General features: G+C 41.2%; 1 protein-coding gene across 1 annotated transcript; it reads left to right on the forward strand.

Moving 5' to 3' along the window:
• The first annotated feature begins 13409 nt into the window (after positions 1-13409).
• On the forward strand, positions 13410-14811 carry FANCF (FA complementation group F). Its single transcript, XM_069804070.1, has one exon. The coding sequence runs from the start codon at positions 13426-13428 to the stop codon at positions 14554-14556; it is 1131 nt and encodes a 376-aa protein (XP_069660171.1). The 5' UTR covers positions 13410-13425; the 3' UTR covers positions 14557-14811.
• The last annotated feature ends 305 nt before the right edge of the window (positions 14812-15116 follow it).

Here is a 15116-nt window from a genome sequence, read left to right on the forward strand (position 1 = left end):
TCAGCATTTGTCCCTCAACTCTACACTTTCTCCATCAACATTTCAAATTAATTTTCCTCAGAAGCTATTGTTGAGATACTACTTCTATTGCTATTCTTTTCCAGGTTTTTTTGTCCAACTGCTCAGTTCAAACAGCCAGTCTTATACCTTAGGCAATGCTTCAAGTCCAGCATTCCTTTTCATTCTTCTATTAAAGTGGCATCATCGAAGCACTCCTAATGGAAAGAACACCATTCCCTCTGCACTGTATTACATTGCCAAATGAAACAGGGCGAATGCCAGCTCATTTAATGAGTATAAGTTATTCCTGTCTCGTGGGGGTTGGGAGACTCAGTTCCTTTTCCCAGCACTGCAAATTTATCTGTTGTATGAGTTTTGTCAAATCACTTTTTATTTCAGTTTTCCCATCTGCCAAATCGGCATATTCATAAAAACTTTCTCTTGTAAAGTAATCTGACATTAGTGGACAGCGAGAATTATAAAAAGATGGGCTTGATTTATTAATTCAATTTACAGAAGAGTCCTGCACATATTTCCCTTCTCTGTCTTTCCTTCTTCCTTATCCTGCAAACCATGTATCTGGTAATATGCTATTAGAGAAGGGAAGTAAGGTGGTTTGGGAATAATCTTGGCTCTGGTTATCACTTGCTGTCATAACAAAACAAGAAATCTGTGTGTGATCTTGGGAAAGTTACTTAATCTTCCAGATGCTTCAGACTTCCAATCTATAAGGTGATTATTAAGTATATCTCATGAGGGTTGTAAGGTAAGAGACACCTGTTAAACATTTTGATGTCACATACTGAGGATTCAACAGAAATGATAAATATTACTTTTTTAATGTATTACCTCTTGCAAGCATTCTTCTTGCTATGAAGAATTTGCTCAATTCCAGAACTGTCTCTGTGACATTATTCTTCATGTAAGGGCATGTTGTGGAATGGCAGTTTCCTTCAGAAGAATCTTCCCAGTTCACAGCATTACGATCTGAAACATGATAAGGGAATATCTAATTGCTGGCAAAAGATTAGCGTTTATAATTTTAGTAAGTTTCTTTTAGAGAAAAATATGCTTTTGTAATTCTGTACATTTTTAATTTAGGAGGTTATTATTTTGCATAAATGTTACTTCAGCACCTGCAATCCACAGATCGTCCTTTTCCAGTTTATCTTTCTCTTCACTGGGAATGTTTCTTTGTCCTTCCCGTTAACCATACCAATGTCAAAATAAGGAGCTTGTTTTGTTCGGCAGGTTTCTTGTTCAGAATAAAAGCAAAGCATCATTGCCAAGTACACACTTTTGGTTTTCTTCTAGGGAGGAGCCTGACATATCTCTGTTTATGCTATAGCCCATGCCTTGGGCATGTTTTCCTAATTGGGGCTGGCCGAAACCGTTCTGCTTTCCTGCTGCCTGTCATAGGCAGAATTACAAACAATGGTGAGACCGGTTACCCAGCTCCCTTCATTAATGACATATGTTACTGAAACACATTGAGAGAATTTGAGTAAGATCAAATTTCAGACCAACCTTGAAACCAGATGCCCAAAACCAATAACGAGGAGAGAAAGCTATAGATAGAAAGCTAGTTTTTTACCTTGTGAACATTATAGCCATGCTTGCAAATAAGACCAGGGTCAGAATTCCAGTATTAAAAACCATTCTGTGTGATCTTTTAATTTAGTATGTTGCTTTTTTCTTCATCTGTCACAAGTCCAGGCAAAGTGCCCACAAAATAATTAAATCAAGAAATAATTCAACAAATGTGAAAAAACACTTGTGCAAAATATTGTAGGCCTGATAAGTGAGAAGAATCAGGAACAAAGCAGACCGACCAAATAAGACCGAATATTCAGATCGGTTATCTGAATGATATGATAGCCTGAGATACTTGGATGCTAGTAATTCCATATGGAATTTGCAACCAAATACTGTACTGGGTATCTGTGGTCCTCAGGCTTCATTCAACAAAAAACAAGATGGGAAAGGCAGTAATTTAAAATAATTCAGTCTTAATATATTCAAGTGCTAGGGTCTAAATCCATCATAAGGACCTCTTCATTTCCATCCCAGTAGTTATGCATGTGAAATTTTGATCTGTAGAAAAAAATGTAAGGTAAACAAAAATATGCAGTGATCTACCAAGGCATAACTGGCGATCCACATCTTCTGCTGTAACATATAATAAGTCTTACTGGACATAGATAAAAACTGTAACTTTCTTAGGGTAACATTAATTTTTATTACTCTAATAATAAAAACTAGATTACGAACCTAATAATAAATATGGTAGCCTAAGTAGAACAGATAATCATATTTCATATCCTACAAATAAACTGAGTTTACCGGCCGCTTCTTCATGAAATGCTATAAAAGACAGAAATCAGGAGAAATGCTAATGAAGCCAAGAGATTTACACTACTGTGAAAGTGGAGCGAGTAGAAAGAATGCCAGGCCCACAATGTGTAAATTTTAGAAAAAAAAGACTCTGGAACATCTCTCCTTGAAAAGACACTGAAAAATAAAACCAAATCTAACAAAGACTACCAGTTTTGCAAAGTTCAACAAAACTCTCCCCAGGGATTCGGAACAATGCCACGGATTTTGCTGAACATGGCAGTAATTTGTATACAGACTAGTTACAACTTACTAGGTATGTTCAGTGAGCTGTTAAGAACTGGGATGCTGAATCACTTTGGGGACAAATTTAATGGGAAATCCATGACCAAATCAGATGGATTAAACTTCTGTTTATGTCCATTAATATTATAACTGGAGGAATACTTGGAACAGGACTGAAGTCACTGTTTGCAATTTACTAATTAAAACAACATGTAAAAAAAAAAAATATTGAAATAGCATCCATATAGTTATTTTTGACCAATATCTTTGTCAGTACTTCCCAGCGAACTAGCTAATTCAAATTACTTGAGATAGCGATGTATTAGCCGTAGTAGCAAGCTATGCAGAAGGAGTCTATTTGCAGGACAAATTACCTAGAAGCAATGTGCTGTGTATAACTTGAACCTTACATGTTTAGTATGAAGCCTGTAAAAGAAAAGGATCAGGAAGAACGAACTGCTATTAGAAACAGTTATATAGTCAGAGACAAAAACCAGCAAAACAATGTAAGATAAGCAAAAGGAGAAGCAAACATTTTCCATTTGGATATTGACCCATGCTAAGCCTACTGTCTGAGGAACCACTGCATCCTACCAGGCAGTCTCTACATTTCCAATTCTTTGTCTTCTGCAGTTCTTCCCACACCAGCATGAGAAAGGGTAATTTTGAACCAGGCCATGTATCTCGATCTTGTCAACAGGACAGGGACTGACAAGACCCTTTCTTCTTTTCCAAGTCCTTTGAATAGATCAAGTCAGGGAAAAGCAGTTCAAACCGGTGAACATCAATTCAAACTAACAAGAGGAGGTTCAAAATATTTCAGTGGAAGGCTGGAAAGTGCCTTACTTGAAGTCAAGCCTCTCAAACAAATTCTCTGCTAAGCATAACAAGTTGTCAAGGTAAAAGTAACTCTTCTTCCTCAACTTTACTACAGAATTAGAATACTTTTTGAAAATTTTTTTGAACAAATGTTTTCTTTTTTAAAATCCTTAAAATAATTCCATTTAAAAATGTTTGTTTAAAAGTTAAGTTAAAAATATTAAATAAAACATACTGATTTTATCTAAACTAACATTTTTATTTATCCCAAGTCATTTTATTTTATGACTTCATTCAGTAGAAAATTCTAACCACTCATTCATAGTGAAATCACTGTTTGATAGCAAAGACCACCAAAGAAAAGACAAGCAAATTTAATTTTGAGATTAAATAATTACTCAGGTTATTTCCATGGAAATGCTTTGGACTATTCTCTTGGATAAATCGTTACTATACTATAGTTAGTAGCATCTATCCACTAGGACTGCAGTACTTAGGCGAGTTACACCCAGATTATAAACTGTTAAGTTTCCTGCGTAAAGCTTCGGTCATGACTATTGCCAGATGCACAGGATGCTTTCACTAGATGAATAAGGATCCCTAACTTGGACACAAGCATCTCTTAATACACAAATTTTCAAGAGCTCTTAAGACCCTTAAGCATCTGGTTCCCATTGACTTGCTAGTGTGGCAAGATGCCTAACTCCCTCAGGTGTTTTTGAACAGTCAATCATAGGCAAGCTTTGTCTGGAAGACTTGATCCATATTGTCCCTTTTCTAAGAACTATTAGATCCAAATCTTCTCACAAAAAGCAAGGGAACCAATTCCAGACATCAAGGATCGTAAATTATCAATTAACAGAACTTCACACTCTTTCTAATGCTGATGAGCATCAGCATTTCCCAGAAAGAAAAACAGACATAATCAATCATTTTTCATTGCTTCATGAGTGTTATTTTCTCCATGCAGAGTATAAAACTCCAATACATTCATTAGAGATTATTCCTTGATGCAGCTACAAACGTATTTCTCTCAAACTAAGGGAAGCTATTGTAATCTCAAGAAATACGAGGACACTTGCAGCAGTTGTTTCAACTAAGAATAGTGGTTTTGCTGTTTTCATTAGAAAAAATTGAATTAATATGAATTTGATTATTTTCAGGTTTAATACTGGGTGATTGCTACCTTTTTGTTACCAAAAATATGGGACCTTTAATAAAGCAGACCTCTCTTTTAGACTTTTTCCTTAATTCTCAGAATTCATCTTCACCCATCACCTTCATCCCATCCACGGGTATGAACTACACGGCAATTTTTTTCTGCTGGCTTTTAGGTTTATGCAAATATCCTATGTGCTAAAATCTCATCTCTGGTGCCTTTTTTTTTTTTAAACTCATTGTTATTCTTTTCTGCAAGTACAATTCATTGTTTTACTACTGCTAATTTCCTGCTGAGAAAGTTAATGGCAACGTCTCGGGTTCAGCTATGAACTAGTATATTCTAACACATGTACTACCTGTATTATGATGCTTTTTGGATATACAGAAAGGCTCCAACCTTCACCATCATACAAATCCTTAAGTGTGTTCAGGACTGGACCAGGGACCAAGTCAGACAACCAAAATAATATGGAATTAATATGGAATTAATATGAAATACACATATCCTAATTGCTGTGGAAAACTGTAACACCAGATCAAAATATTTTGGTTTCTGGGCCTTTTTACTAATTAAATACCTTTATTTTCTGTAAAATGTGGGAAAAAACTTCTTCTTAAAGAACACCATTAAGTTAAAAACTCTGCAGCTAGGAAAAAAGTTTAAGTCTGTGGTTATTTGGCCTGTCCTTTCTTCAGAAAATATCAATATCAGGACAATATGACAGTTATAGTAGTGGTTTCTGTGATATGAGCAGCTTACCATCAGGAAGGTCCTGACAAAACCTGCCAGAGGCATTTCCCAGAAACAGGTACACACCTCATTATTAACAAGCAGCCCTCAGTAGAGACCGAAATTGTTTTACTGTGCTGTTGATCCTATAAGCAGCTGTATCAGTTTTAATGATTTGCTTTCAGAGGATGCTATTGGTATAGATAACAGAAAGCAGTATTGCTTTATATGTATTTAGATAAGTAGACAAACAAAAAACCACTTAAACTTTTCTTAAATAGGAAGAAAAATCCCTTCAAAGTTTTGCATTAACATTTGCTTGATTCAGACATTTATATGACTTGGTTTTTTTTTTCATGGGATGTTCTTCTTGATATACTAGGATGGAGAAAGTAAAATCTTTTAATCATTAATGAGATTAACATATAACCCCCTCCATACACTTAAGTAATGATTCTTACCATCCCACTCTCCCACATTTGCTTCACAGTAAAAAGGATGTTAATATGGAAAATTGCATTCCTTTGTAAATATTAACCAATGAGCTTCGTAGCAAAGACTGAAAAAAATTTATGTATATATTCTGTGGTTTCCATTTCCTTGGCTTTATTGTTTTTATGTAAATTCTCCCAGGACATTTCAGGTTATATGTCTAGAAGCCCCAGCCATTCAGCAGAGGAAAGGTTGAGAGAATGATGAGAAATGTGCTGGAAGAATTCACATAAAAGCTTTGGAGACATGAAAATGGAAACAACAGATACTTAAAAGCCTTATTGCTCAAAAAAAGAAATGTCTATCTGGCATGTGCATGTGTGTGTTTTCATGTAGCTATCTCTGTATACACAGACATGTATTCTTCATAAAGACACTGTACAGAGCTATGAAGGAGCGATATTAGTGTGTCTGATATTTTAAGATGTTCTCAGGATATTAGGGCAATGAAAGTGAAAAATCCAAGTGACTTATGTTATTAGAACCCAGACATAAGTATAAATAGCTCTATACATAGTTGTCTTGCATTGAGTTTTATATATCTTTTTATGTAAGTGAAAAATATAACCAATTCCAACATGAAAGTGTGTTTATAAGATCTCCCTGTACTCTTGTGAATGATAGCAATTTAACTGTCATGGAAACACAGAGAATCTATGAGTAGGAAAGAATTTTTAGATGCTATTCTTAAATTACAGATTTTTTTCCCCTCAATACTCTTAAAGAAACTTCAATGTTAAATACTAAACCTGTGATGCTAGACTAAGCTTAGTCCTAGGATGCTTGACTTTATACAAGTACTACAACATTATATATCACAATTCACAATTACATACCTTTAGCCATAGCCAGTGTTTTATGACTCAAGCTTTATGGAATATTATTTTCAGAGAATTCTGATAAGATGGTCTCTGAGACAGATAGCTCTTTAAGACACTTCTTAACAGGCACCCTAAAAAGGGGGTCGGGTTCAAACTGCCTCAGAAGGCTGAATTTGTGCACCTGATCCTATAATAAAAGTACTTAACATAAGTAACTAAGACTTTTCTTGGCTTGAAGGAAAAGAAGCCTGGAAAAAGGCATGTAGACATATACTCCAGTCAGTACATGCTGTGATCTATCAAACCCACCACCACAACAGACAGCACATGAAACCTCTCTAAAAGGTATCACAAACAATGGAAAGTGATCAAAGCACACAGCTTAATACCTTGCCATTCATCAGCTGAGCAACATTAACTGTCCGCATGCATGCTCTTATCCCACAGCAAATGTAAGCTAAAATGCATTAGCTCAAACAACCTTAAGGCAAAACTAGTTGTAGCTACTACACACTTAGAAACTGCAACTGGTTTTGGAGTGCACACTCCAAATGATCATTTAACGTGGCTCATCTAGTGAGAGGGAGCTTTTTAACTGTGTAACTTCACCACTTCTAATTGACTATTCACAGTTAGAAAAAGGTGGCATGATTTGCCACTCAGTTTTACTTATGTTTATGTCTATAATACTGAAGAGCTATACCCTAGCTTAGTAGCTTTGCTAGTACAGTCCTGACTCATAGTATCAAAATTAGAAATGGGGCTAGGCAGCAAAGTCTGTCTGTTTATATCAATTTCCTAAAAATTTGGTTTTGGTAAGCCAGACATAGGCAAAATTCCTAATTAAGTGTTTTTTCAGTTATCTCAGTAATGACATGTTACATATAGCACTCTATCAACACACTGATTTTCAATCAATTTTCACTCTAGTGCATTATAAAACTGCTGTTTGGTCATTGACATCAGTTACTGAAATCACAGGTCTAACTTATCACAGATGGACACTGCTGTCCACTGACACACTACAATCAGCAACTGCAGGACTTACCATGCTATCCTAACTGAAGCACAGCACCAAGAGGTCTGAGGCTCACGCTGATGTACAAATTCATAGGTTCTATACCTTTATTACGCAATTTGATCTGTTCTCATTCCAAAAGCCCACCACAGCCTTGCTAGTTTTTGAGATACAAGAGATTACATTGACAAAAAAATTCTAAGGACCTAGCCAGAAGTTACGGAAGGGGTGACATAGTCTGCCAGGTACTGGCTTGACTAACAGCCTCAGTTTTCCACAAAGTTTGTTGCAGAAATAGGAAGAAATTCTACAAGGATGCTCCACAAGTTCAGAGTCTTCAATACATGTAAGTCACTATTTAATGAGTGTAGCAACCTTATGCCTAGCATGCAATCTGAGGCAGCTAAACAAACCTCCTCACAGTTAAAAAGTGAATATTAGTGCCAGAAATATAGAAGAGGATCATACATCTCTCTCAATGTATTAATTTTTGAAATTTGAAATAACACCTCTTACCTAAGGAAAGACCATTTTGGAGTTTTGTAATGCTAGGTATACTGAGTAAACAGTGTCCTAAATTTCTATTGAGGACAAATAGTATAACCATGTTACAGCCAATATGACTTCTGAGAGGAAGGAAAATATGACAATGGAATCCAGACTTCTCACTACTTTGACGAATTTTGCTTCAGAACTGATATTCTCTGCCAGGGCAAATTTTACTGGCTCCATAACCAGCGTGAAGAAACCCACTAGTTTCATAAAACTTCATATGAATCTTTTACTTGAGTTCCCAGCTTTGATAAAACAGTACAGTAATTCATACAGAATGCAGGGCTTGTGAAACTGTTTTGCAGTGCTTCACTGAAAAGTGGGCTTGTTTTCAGGGAGCTGTGGAAACGACTTCCTTGCTCAACAACTTCCTTTGCCATGTATCTTATCAATCAAAAGCTGTAATGGAAAAACACTTAAACAGCTTAACACAACAGTAGACGAATACTCTCAAAGACCCTTTTCTTATTTTAATGCTCGTTTTAGAGATAAAAATAAAAGATAGACTTTATTGGGGGGAAAAAAACGCAACAAACCACAACACAAGAAACACTGGCTATCCTGGTTAACAGTATCATAGCTACTTGCAAGAAGCATATAGGAGAGAGCTGAAACGATCTGATACGTTGCAATTGTAAATCTGTGCTCTAGCCTATCATACAAAATACAGTCTGTTCTTTCTTCTGCCTATTTTCCTCTTTGCTTTTAAATCAGACAAAAAAAAGAGGTTAGTTTTCAGACTGTGTAATGCAGTAATAATTCTTTCAAATAGTTGAAAAATGCTACTTTAACATATTTCCCCATCCTCCATAGAAGGAAGCCTCATGCACTCATACATGTCATCTGCATGATTTTCTTTAGGATATCTTTGTGGGTTCCATTTGTTGTCAGGAAAAAATAAAGAGACTGCATAGTTTACATGACATGAAATACACATTCAAACACAGCCTAAAACGGTATGAGAGACTACTACAAGAGTCATTAATACGGGAAGAAGACTGATATTAAACAACCAAAGACAAGTCTGAGGCCCAGAAGTGAACTTTTAGGTTTTTTCTTAAAAAGTAAGCAAGCTAAGTAGGAAAGCCCCCCACCCCCCCCCATACACAGAGCAATCTGAAAATCCATTCACCATTCTATCCCCCTCCATAGGTGTGTTCTTACCGCATCTCCTGACATCCTGACCCAACCTTTCCCATCCCCTTCCCATCCCCTTCCCCAACGTTAACTCCCTACCTCACCTCCTCAGTCTTGCAGTGCTTACCTTCTTAGTATCTCCCACTATCCCATAGATGTTCCCCAGGTAGAAAAATAACTCAGCACTGTGCAGACAGATACTTTTAAACAATGTCTGCATGATTCAGTAATGCTATCAGGTAGCAACAGACTTAGCATAAGTTGATAGACAGTAACTACAAAATGCAAACCTTTATGTTCAGTAATTTTGCTGTTGGTAGGAAAAACCCTAGGGCTACTCAAGCTACAACTAAGACTGATCATAGAAGAGACAGCACTAGCACTTAAAAGTTATAAGAAAACAATTTGCCTGTGAGAAAGAACCACACCTGTTCAATTTCATTTGATTACTACGTGGCACCAGCATCAGCAGATCAATCAACAGATAAATAGATTCAAGTCTTACAGTGGAAGATCCCAAAACACATTTTGAGAGTGGCCAGGCTCTCAAATAATAACAAAAAACTTGGAGTAGGAAGGGAGTTCCTTCAATGGTGAGTGTGGAAAAAGAATTACTATTTTTAAAGGCTATTGTAGTGTAATAAATTATTACATGAATCATAACTGTCTCAGTGTTACCTTGTTTCTTTCGTTTGTTCCTTGAATTCATCTTCTAATGCTATCTTATGTAGCAATCCGCTAGTTCTTTGGATCAGGCTCTATTTTTCATTATGTGCATCAACTGTGCCCCATCATGACTGGAGACTCCAAATGCAGCTGCAATACCTAGAAATACATAAATATCTTTTTTCATGAAGCATTTCATTACAGAGTTGTCAGACTGTATCCCCTCGATGAAAAATGCTGATATTTAGACTTTTCATCCTAATTTGAGACAAAACCAAGTGCTGAAATATTCAGAGTTTTTTGTAAAACGGAAATTCCATTTTTCAGTCAGCTCTACAGAGACTCATTAGAACACACGGGCCATCTCTCTTCACATGCAAGAGTGTTCCAGATACCATATTACTCAGTGTTTTTTCCAGTCTGGTTAGATTTTCACAACCTGTTTTTGTTAGTTTCCTGGTGCTGCAAATGTGATTATTTGATTTCTTTCAACTGAAACATACAGAGACATTCACAGGATATAAACCCCTATATGTTATCCAAAAAAGAACAATAATGTGAAAGATTTCTCGTGAAAAGTTTTCTGACGTAAAGGGAAATATCTCTTCTTCATGACATGGTGCATACGCACCTCACTAAAATAGAATGTGGGTCTGGAACTCACTGAAACTGTTTTCTTCCCGTATGCTGCAGCACTTGATTCAAGAGATGCTCTATTAAACCCAACTGAGAGGCCAAAGTACATAACATGTAATCATATTCCAACTACTTCAGGTTTCTATCACTTTTCCATTTAAGAAAAGCATTAAGTAAAATCTCCCAAAGTGTTGCACTCAATTGTATGTACCTGCAAAGTTTGCACGCTCCATCTTCTCTTTAATGTACATTAGTTTATAATATGCTTTGGAGTATATACACATGGCAGATGATAGATAAGTATGAATTTATTAATAACAAAAGCAATTTCATTGTTAACGATGCAAAAGATCTCTAGCCACCTGTATCCAATTTTATGTTTATTACTCCAGAAATAGTTAACAGAAAGCTTAAAAGACATTTTTCAGGAGAAAAATGTCTATTTTAGAATGATACCTTAGAATACAGTATATTCATAGATATTGAGGGATTGTTATGAGCTCCTTCAACCAGAAGGACCATAGAATTTCACTCTAATTCCTGTATTAGGCCCTTAACCTACAGGTGATCTAGACCATCAAGTCTATAACTCCATGTTTTTTTACATAGGTGACTGAAATATGAAAATAGAGTAAGATCTCAGATGAGAGCTCTGTTTTCTTGAGAGTACTTGAGAAAGATCGTTCCTAAACAACCATCCAGGGCAGTCCAGGAGAGGGTTTGAAGAGGGGACACTAGTATCTAAACCCTTACTTAGAATTTTCTTATTTTCTCTTTTGCTTTGTTTTGGAAGTATGATGTGACTTAGAGAAGCCAGTCACCAACAGCTAGCAGTTACCTTTAGGGCAAGGGTCTGTGGTCAGGGGACAAGGTCTGAGCATGTTCCTAGCGAGGCACGGGACTCTAATGCATTCAGTGGCTCTGTTCACGCTCTGCAGTTTTCCTCAGTGGAAAAGAAAAAGCAGTAGAAGCAAGTTGTGGGCCTCTTTCTTGTCTTTCACCCACGTTAATTTGAAGTCTGGTGTAACTCTGGCTATAAGAGTTGTGTGCCTTATTATCTGAGCTAAAGAATATTTGCTGTTGAGAGTCTATGCATGCTTACCCCATCACCCCAAAATGCAATTCATTTAGATAACAAACCCGGGGGAAACCATTTCCAGCACTAAGATGTATGGAAGAAAACACGAGTTCCGCATAAGAGGAAGAGCATTGCGGTTTGCCGTACAGTATTGTAGCTGACAGCATTACGGTTTGGTTTCTGTTGCCGGTTCCTGCAATAAATTCCAGTCAAACCCCATTTACTCTGCCCGGTGTGGCCCTTGCTTTCCAGAAATCCCCTACCAAAGTAGCTGCTCAGGCAGGCTGGCAGCGGGATTTGTGTGGCCCCTCGGGGGTGGGCCGTGGGGCCATGTCCTGCCAGGCGTGGGTGAGGAGGGAAGGCCTCCCCACGGGCCCAGCCGATGGCACCGGCCCCTCGCCAGGACTCCCCGCTGCCTCCGTGCCGGCTCAGTGGCCAGGTTATGCCACGGGGCTCGCGAACTCCCTGAGGAGCACCCAGCAGCTCCCAAACCTACCAGCTCCGGCGCCCCGCCGCCATCCCGACACTGCTTCACCCCCTCAGGCGCAGGGGGCACCTGAGGAAGCTGCCGGAATCCGGGTGGGCCTGCTGCCTTCCCCACCCTGAGGGAACGCTGAGCGTGGCAGGTCTGTCGTGGGGACGAGGATGGAGGGAAAAGACCCATCTCCCGGCTGAGCGCTTGAGGCAGCGGGCGTGAGGGAAGCAGCCGGGAACAGTCGCAACCAACAGGCAGGCTGCATCCTGCAAGCGACGCCTAAGAGCCTTACACTGCCATCTAAAACTGTCCTTCGGCTGGCCGAGGCGGGAAAGGGAGAAGGGGTCGCCTCTCCTAGCTACAGAAAGGAGCGATTATAGCACATTTCCACCATGCTGTCTGGGCGGTTGGTCCATGTGGGAAACCCCGGCTGTGGCAGCGCCCAGAAGGCCAAGGTAGGTGTTAGCCATTACCTCTGCAGGCAGCCAGAGGCCTGGCGTGGGTACCCGGGGAAAGCCAGGTACCCTGGGGAACTGCTAATGAGCTACGAAGCCATTAATCCGTGGGTCAGCAGGGCGAGCCCAGCCGTGTGGGCAGAGCAGGGTTCGGCCCTAGCAGGGTGCTGAGCTCGGCCATGGCCACCCTCCAGGGACGGGGCGTACCACAGAAATCGGGAAATACCCCCAAATGCGGGGCAGGGGATGTTTGCTGCTGAAGAGTTTCATTTTTTTAAGGGGTATTTAGGAACATTATTATTTAAGGCGTATTCTAAGGCTCGGCCATGGCCTCCCTCCAGGGACGGGGCGTACCACAGAAATCGGGAAATACCCCCAAATGCGAGGCAGGGGATGTTTGCTGCTGAAGAGTTTCATTTTTTTAAGGGGTATTTAGGAACATTATTTTAAGGCGTATTCTAAGTCTCTTAGGGTTTGTGTGGGTTTGCGTTTTTTTTTTTTAACTTCTTAATCCTTCTCGGTTTTTAACGCTTTAATTCGGCTCAATTTCCCCCCGCCCTTCGCTGAGGGATTAGACACAAACGACTGAGGCGGGAAGGCGGTCAAAGTCTCCTTTAACGACACATCAATCCGCCATCGGATTGACGTCAGAGTCAGCCAGTAGAGTTACAAATCCCCTCCCTCCCCGGTTCGGATTGGCTGCGGTTCCCGGCGGGAGGCGGGACTTCTTCTCAAACCGGTGGCGCCAAGGCCGGGGCGGCCCGCCATGGAGGCCGTGCTGGAGCAGGTGGAGCAGCTGCCGGCGCTCCTGGCCGTCTCCCGCTCCGCGCTGGTGCGGGACTGGGACGCCCTCACCCTGGACAGGGCGCTAGAGTGGGGCCGGTACTTCCAGCACCTGCACGATCGCTTCCGCACCCGGCCTCGGCTCCGGGAGGCCCTCGGGCGGCGGCTGCGGCGGGGTCAGCCGAGCCCTCTGCTCGGCTTCCCCCACCTGGGACGCTGCCCGCAGCTGCTGGGCCTGGCGCTGCTGGAGAACCGCGCTCTGCCTCCCGCCGCCTGCCGCCGCCTCATCCACAGCCTGCTGCAGCCTGCCGGCGCGGAGGCCGGCCCGGAGCCCCGCAGCCTGGCGCTCCTCGCCCGTCGGAAGGCCGCCTCCCGCCTGCTGGCGCTGCCCGGCGGTCCGCCGCGGGCCCCGGAGGAGATGGGGCCGCAGCCGCGAACGGAGGCGCAGCTGCTGCTGAGCCGGCTGCGGGAGGAGGCGCGGGAGGCCGAGCCGGCGGGGGAGGCGGCGGGGCGGCTGCGCTGGCTGTCCGGTGTCCTGGAGGAGCTCCCCCAGCCCCGGGTCTTCGAGGTGGTGGCGGCGGCTCTGCTGCTGAGGCCGGGGAGTGATGCTGAGCAGGCCGGAGACGGGGGTCGGGATGGGAAGAGCGTAGACGGAAACCAGGCGAGTGCAACGGGAGATGAAGGCGTTGCCGGGCTCCTGCTTTCCTGGCTGCTGGGGAACTTGGAGCGGTTTTCTGCCTTCTGCCTTTTTCTCCCAGGCTCTCTTCTTGCCTCCCTAGCTGGTCACTATTCCCAGTTCAGCAGACCTTATTTGGACCTCTTAACTGGCTGGGGAAGCCACTTGCTCTATGACCCCTTGCAGGGACGGTGGGTTAAAAGTTGTCTTGACAAAGCTGAATTGTCCTGGGAGGAGCTGAGGGAGCGCTTCACCTGCCTCTGTCAGGGATCTGCACTGCTCAGGGGACAGACCCAAGATGCTCTGAAACTCCTGAAGGCACGGGATGGAGACTTTACAGTCTGTGGCCTGAGTGTGTGGACTGACTTACTGGTGGAAGTAGAGGAATATCTGAGGAAAGAAGCAAAGTGCCAACGAATGAACCCAAAAGCAACATGAAAACTTCTGAAATCCAGCAAATCTGCTTAAATCTATTTGATATGAAAGGCAAGAAAACCGTATCTCGATGAGGTTGAAAACCAAGCATTGTTGTGACTGCAGATCACACTGTTTCTGACTGCATGTGAAGTCTTTTAGGGAGGCCTGGTGCTTTCTTGTAATTGAGCTGTCAATTCTGGTCACTGCAGGAGATGTCTCTCTTTTCAGTACTTGCTGCTTACCTAATAAAATTAAGAAAATGCTTTCTGTTTCAAATATAGAATAGTTTTCTGTTTAGAAAATATTACTGTTTGGATATGGTCATGGTAGTTGTGTCTCTAACTGCTGGAGGCTGACCAAAAGCTCAAAGGGAAGGTGGAGTTTCAAACACAAAAAACCCAAATTCAGGGTTCGTTTAGTAGTGGTTGTCTCCATTGGGGTGTCTGTTCTGGTGGCCACTTGCATGTTTCTATAGTGCTTGCACATGACTTAGCCCCTAGGTCCAAGCGAAGGTGAGAGAAAGCCAACTGGAAAGCTTGTTGAAAAGTTCTAGAATTAGAAGGCTTAGTAATATGCAAGTA

The sequence above is a fragment of the Haliaeetus albicilla genome, chromosome 16 (assembly GCF_947461875.1).
Source record: "Haliaeetus albicilla chromosome 16, bHalAlb1.1, whole genome shotgun sequence".
Classification (NCBI taxonomy): Eukaryota; Metazoa; Chordata; class Aves; order Accipitriformes; family Accipitridae; genus Haliaeetus; species Haliaeetus albicilla.

Bases quoted from the DNA above. Each gene is read 5' to 3' on its own strand.
- FANCF (XM_069804070.1), top strand. From the start codon at position 13,426: ATGGAGGCCGTGCTGGAGCAGGTGGAGCAGCTGCCGGCGCTCCTGGCC.